Below are 5,829 nucleotides of genomic sequence, written 5' to 3'. Positions count from 1 at the left end.
GTCACTACCATTAGATCACCAGTAGGGGAAACAAGTGAATTTCCTATCACCGTAGGATTGCATCAAAGGTCAGCCCTGAGCCCATACCTCTTTGCCTTAGTTATGGATGAATTGATTAGACAATTTCAAGAGGATATTCCATGGTGTATGATGTTTGCAGATGACATTGTACTTGTAGATGAAACTGCTAGAGGTGTTAATACGAAACTAGAAATTTGAAGAGAAGCATTAGAGTCGAAGGGTTTTCGGATAAGTAGGAGTAAAACTGAATATATGGGGTGCAAGTTTAGTGGTACCAGTAGTGCGCATGAAAGAGTGATGATCCAAGACCAAGAGATACCAAAGAGTGATCATTTTAGGTATTTAGGCTCAATTATTAGTAGATATGGAGAGATTACTGATGATGTAACCCATAGAATCCAAGTGGGGTGGCTCAAGTGGAGAAGCGCTACTGGTGTACTATGTGACAAGAGGCTACCTACAAAATTGAAAGAAAAATTCTATGGAACTGCCATAAGATCAGCGATGTTTTTTATGGGACAGAATGTTGGCCTATTAAGAAACAACATGTGAGCAAAATGAGTGTAGCAGAAATGAGAATGTTGAGGTGGATGTATGGTAAGACTAGACGAGACAAGATTAGAAATGAAACAGTTCGTGAGATGGTAGGTGTAGCACCTATAGAGGAGAAGTTGAGGGAAAATAGGCTAAGGTGGTTTGGGCATATCTACCGTAGACCAGAAGATGCAGTAGTTAAGAGAGCGGATAGGATAGCTCTAAGTAGCAATGTTACGGGAAGGGGTAGACCTAAATTGACATTAGATGTTGTAGGGCGCAAAGATATGAGTATAATAGGTCTGTGTGAATAAGTGGCACTTGACAGAATCTAATGGAGGAAACGAATTCATGTAGCTGACCCCAAGTGATTGAAATGTAAGGCTCGGTTTGGTTTGGTTAAAACTTGTCACGTTGCATTTTCAACTTGTAAAAATCTAAAAATTGTGACATAGAAAACAATATTTTTAAAATAGTTTTCAAACTAATAAAAACTGTTTATTAGAAAAAGAGAAAATAGTTTTTTGAAAACTAAAAAACAATTTTTGGGAAAAAGTTTAAAAAATGAAGTTTTTGAATAAAAAAATAGTTTTAATAAAAAAACTGTTTTTGCAAAAGAAAAAAAAACAATTTTGAGAAAAACAGATCTTGAAAAAAAAAACTGTTTTTAAAAGTATTTTTCTCATAAACATGTTGAAAATGAAAGCGAAAAAAAGTTTTTGTGTAATAATGTGTACTTGATTGAGAAAATATGGGAGCAAGTAAATTTGGTTATTGGCAAAATGTTACTAGTTTCAATTATCCAATGGCCAAAATTTGATGGGCTGCCAAGAGGTTGCTAAGTTTGGTTATTCCAATGTGAGCTCTTTTATGAGCAAATATTGCTAACATTAGCAACTTTTTGGTTTTGATTATACAATTGTAGATGCTCTAAGGAAGACCAATGACTAGAGTATGCGGACAATTTTGTTTGGTTTGAATTTTAAAGGGGGACTGAAATGAAACCAAAGCAACAATTAGGGGATCAAAAGTTAAATAAACCGCTTGTGAGTGAGCGAGTGACAGTTTTAAAAGTGTGAACTTTTTGTTATTCGCTCGGTTTGGAAGTTGTGGTAAGTGAGAGAAAAGAAAGAAAAGTTAATCTTGTTGGGTTCATATTTTAATTCATTTCATTTTTCTCTCCATACGTTTCTCAATACATTTTATTTTCTCTCTTTTTTCACTCATTACATAAAAAATAATTTTCAAAAATATAAACCAAACAAGGTGAAAAATTTTCCCTCCAATTATCTAGATTCTTGAGAAAATAAAAGAATTTACGTTTTATGAATAGTAAAATTTTCCTCCTCTTTCACTCCCACCAATTTCCCTTTCATTTTCTTTTCCTCATTTCCCATCACTTTTCTTCAATTCCAAACAAAGCTGAAGAGAGAGGAGTGAGTGAGCGCTGGGAAAGCATAGTCGAACGTCTTGAACCTCTCCTCAACGATAAGACAATCCCCACCAACGCCCAATCATCACCGATATCCCCCCTTCTCTTTCTCAATCTTAACGTCCACAAATACACCCCATCCCCCGCCTTCTCAATCCTAAATACTAGTACATCCTTCTTTGTTAATTCCCCACCAAGACTCCATCCATCTCTCTCTCTCTCTCTACAGAATTATCAAGAGACTAAACAAGAGCAATGGCCTCTGCAGCGGCACGGACGTCCCTGTCTCTCATTCCCACTGCTTCTTCGCCCCCCTCTCGCGCCCAATCGCCGTCTCTCCCTACCACCAGCCTATTCTTCTGCTCCCCTCTCCGCCGCGTGGGTTTATCCGCTGCGGCCGCGGACCCTTTCCTCACCCTCCACGTCGGCTCCAACTTCCGATCCATCGACAAGGGCCGTGGAAAAGCCTCCAGATGGGTGGTCTGCATGGCCAAGAAGAGCGTTGGAGACCTCACCGCCTCCGACTTGAAGGGTAAGAAGGTCTTTGTCAGGGCCGATTTGAATGTCCCTTTGGACGATACCCAGAAGATCACCGATGATACCAGAATTCGAGCTGCTGTCCCTACTATCAAGCATTTGATGGCCAATGGGGCTAAAGTTATTCTTTCCAGCCACTTGGTGAGTTTTCCTTGCCTAATTGGAAAATAAGTTTGACTGTTTGACTTGTAAAGTTGTAGTCTTGCTGTATCTCATCTTCAATTACCATTCTCTGAAATTTTCCAATTATGAACTCAGTTTCATTGGAGTCAACCGATGGATTTTCTAGGCAATTTTCCGAAGCAAGGTTGATGGATTTCCTCTTTTCTTTTTCTTTTTTCTTTTGGTACTGATTTGTTTCACTGCTGGTAAATACTTCATCTTTTATGTGTCTCATGGAGTTCTACATTTTCTGTTTCTCATAACAAATTCGGTCATATCTCATTATTTTTTATTTACGAGCGTGTACTTATTACTTAAACTACTTAGTATATGATGTTTAGAGAAACGCCATACAGAGAAGAGGACGTTCTCTCATATCTCATAATTCTATAATTGCCTTTAGAATACTCTGGTGGACATAACAAAGGCTGTTGGTACTTGGGTTCATGGCACTTTTCCAGGAAGGAGGCTTCTTTCCACTTGTCTTTATTGCAGTGCCACTTGTTTATGGCAGCTTTAGATTCACACTGAGCGTAGCTTCTTTGGATGCATAATTTTTTTATTTATTTAGCTTTATGTAGTTTTGAGCTTGTAACAAGGCTTAAGATATCTGGTTTTGAACTAGTTGAGCTTAGCTAATTCAGTCCCTTGAATTCTCAGGGACGACCAAAAGGTGTTACTCCAAAATTCAGTTTGGCCCCTCTTGTGCCCAGGTTATCTGAACTCCTTGGTATTCAGGTACACCCTCCTTTTACTGTCAAAATGCAAGTAAAATACGTTACTTTTAATAGAGTATCTGGTGGTCATTAAACGTGGGTTGTTCCTGCTACCATTCTATGTCAATGGGAACAGGTTGTGAAGGCTGATGACTGTATCGGTCCGGAGGTTGAAAAATTGGTGGCTTCCCTTCCTGAAGGCGGTGTTCTTCTACTTGAGAATGTGAGGTTCTACAAGGAGGAAGAAAAGAATGAACCCGAGTTTGCAAAGAAGCTAGCCTCATTGGCGGATCTCTATGTCAATGACGCTTTTGGCACTGCACACAGGGCTCATGCCTCCACCGAAGGGGTCACAAAATTCTTGAAGCCATCTGTTGCCGGCTTCCTTCTTCAGAAGGTTGGAATAACTCAGTTTGCTCTTGTCCTTGATGTTTCACCTGTGGCCACTATGCAGAACATCATTTTGTAGAATGTAACTGGAACATATGCAGATGTAGATACACTGCTTATATAAATGTATGTTTTCACCTGAATAATCTATACATGGTTGGGCAGATGACAAGAGATTATTCTCATGCATCTGCCACACCTGTGGATGTTGGGTCCTTCTCCAAGGCATCCTACTCTTTCCATAGAGAGCTTAACAGATCAATACGCCACTAATTATGTCTCCCCTCACCTAGCTTTTTTATTTCTGCATATCAGGAACTGGACTACCTCGTTGGGGCTGTTTCAAGCCCAAAGAGACCATTTGCTGCCATTGTGGGTGGTTCAAAAGTTTCATCCAAGATTGGTGTGATTGAGTCGCTTTTGGAGAAGTGTGATATCCTGCTTCTTGGAGGAGGAATGATCTTCACTTTCTACAAGGCACAAGGTCTTTCGGTTGGGTCATCTCTAGTGGAGGAAGACAAGCTTGGTCTTGCAACTTCTCTCCTTGAGAAGGCCAAGGCGAAAGGAGTATCTATTATGTTACCAACTGACGTGGTAATTGCTGACAAGTTTGCTCCAAATGCAAACAGCAAGGTTTGTTCCTTAATCTCCTGTCAGAAAATTGATTTTTGCTGAAGATAACATTCAGCTCAGATTCTTTTTGTTTGAAGGAAACTGATATAGGATCATGATCTCAGTGATTTTATTTGAGCACACTAAATAGTATGAAATTGTTTTTAATGTGTCATTGCAGATTGTACCAGCATCTGCCATCCCAGACGGCTGGATGGGTTTGGATATTGGTCCAGATTCTATTAAGACGTTCAATGATGCTTTGGAGACCACCAAAACTGTTATCTGGAATGGACCAATGGGAGTGTTTGAGTTTGACAAGTTTGCACAAGGAACAGAGGTGTGTTAGAATTTTATCTATAATGGGTTTTATTTATACAACTGTTTGCAGCACATGCATATTTCTGCTTTCTGCACGTGCACATAGTGATAGTTGTGTGAGGAGTTCAAATGCCTATCGGGGAATAGAATGAGTTTGAAGTGTTTTAAATTTATGCGCGGTTCCAGTGAGCCTACTCTGAATATGAACATAATACGTGGGCCAAGAGTTGGCCTAATCAAACGTTACGCAGCTTATCATTGTGATACGCTGTACAATAAGTGAATCAGAAGGGAGAATAGTAATCATCTGATTTACTCCTCTTTCCAATGTGTATATATGCATTTGAATGAACATATGGTGAATTGAGGTTGTCACTGCTGTTACAGGCTGTTGCAAAGAAGTTAGCTGAACTCAGTGGGAAAGGAGTGACAACAATCATTGGAGGTGGCGACTCTGTTGCAGCTGTAGAGAAAGTAGGAGTTGCTGAGGTGATGAGCCACATTTCAACAGGTGGTGGTGCCAGTTTGGAGTTGTTGGAAGGGAAACAACTTCCTGGTGTCCTCGCCCTTGAAGAAGCCACTCCAGTTCCTGTGTAAAAGTAGTTTTTTGTGTTTTTATCCCCACCCATCCCCTGTATTGGCATTCAATTAAAGCTTGTCAATGAGAAAAGTTTGTGGACATCATACGAGTTTGTGTTGTAGATTTTCACCGTCACCGCTAATCAAGCTATTTTAGCTTTGTATTACCTTCCCCGTGGTTGCATTACTAGAACACACGTTCTAAGGGCAATAAGCCTTTTCCAAGTCCTCAATAAATTCGGCTATAAATTTCGGGGGATTTTTCCCTCGAATATTTGCTTTCTACTGCTTGGATACTATTATCCTTTCTTCCTCTCCATCAAAATGTTATGACTCTCTTCCCGTCCCTCCAACCAAATGTTGTGGTGTGGTGTGACGGGCAATACTCTCTAGTGGAGGTGGAGGTACCATATCTGCACTTTCATTTTATGCGCCAAAATGCGAGCAATGACATCCCTTCTTGTATATCTCCAGCTGCAAAAAAGCAAGGATAGAAAGGTAGCACGTTACTGTAAGTAAGGGCCC

General features: G+C 40.0%; 1 protein-coding gene across 1 annotated transcript; it reads left to right on the top strand.

The window, feature by feature from the left end:
* The first annotated feature begins 1,949 nt into the window (after positions 1 to 1,949).
* On the top strand, positions 1,950 to 5,589 carry LOC131321828 (phosphoglycerate kinase, chloroplastic). The gene is made up of 6 exons (XM_058352782.1): positions 1,950 to 2,665; positions 3,347 to 3,424; positions 3,539 to 3,799; positions 4,108 to 4,425; positions 4,586 to 4,744; positions 5,113 to 5,589. The coding sequence occupies exons 1-6, from the start codon at positions 2,243 to 2,245 to the stop codon at positions 5,320 to 5,322; spliced, it is 1,449 nt and encodes a 482-aa protein (XP_058208765.1). The 5' UTR covers positions 1,950 to 2,242; the 3' UTR covers positions 5,323 to 5,589.
* The last annotated feature ends 240 nt before the right edge of the window (positions 5,590 to 5,829 follow it).

Source organism: Rhododendron vialii, chromosome 4a (assembly GCF_030253575.1).
Source record: "Rhododendron vialii isolate Sample 1 chromosome 4a, ASM3025357v1".
In the NCBI taxonomy this organism is placed as follows: Eukaryota; Viridiplantae; Streptophyta; class Magnoliopsida; order Ericales; family Ericaceae; genus Rhododendron; species Rhododendron vialii.
This window is presented reverse-complemented; position numbering and strand designations above follow the sequence as displayed.

Coding starts and splice junctions, on each gene's coding strand:
- LOC131321828 (XM_058352782.1), top strand. CDS start 2,243: ATGGCCTCTGCAGCGGCACGGACGTCCCTGTCTCTCATTCCCACTGCT. Junction 2,666..3,346: donor TTATTCTTTCCAGCCACTTG/GTGAGTTTTCCT, acceptor TTGAATTCTCAG/GGACGACCAAAAGGTGTTAC. Junction 3,800..4,107: donor CCGGCTTCCTTCTTCAGAAG/GTTGGAATAACT, acceptor TCTGCATATCAG/GAACTGGACTACCTCGTTGG.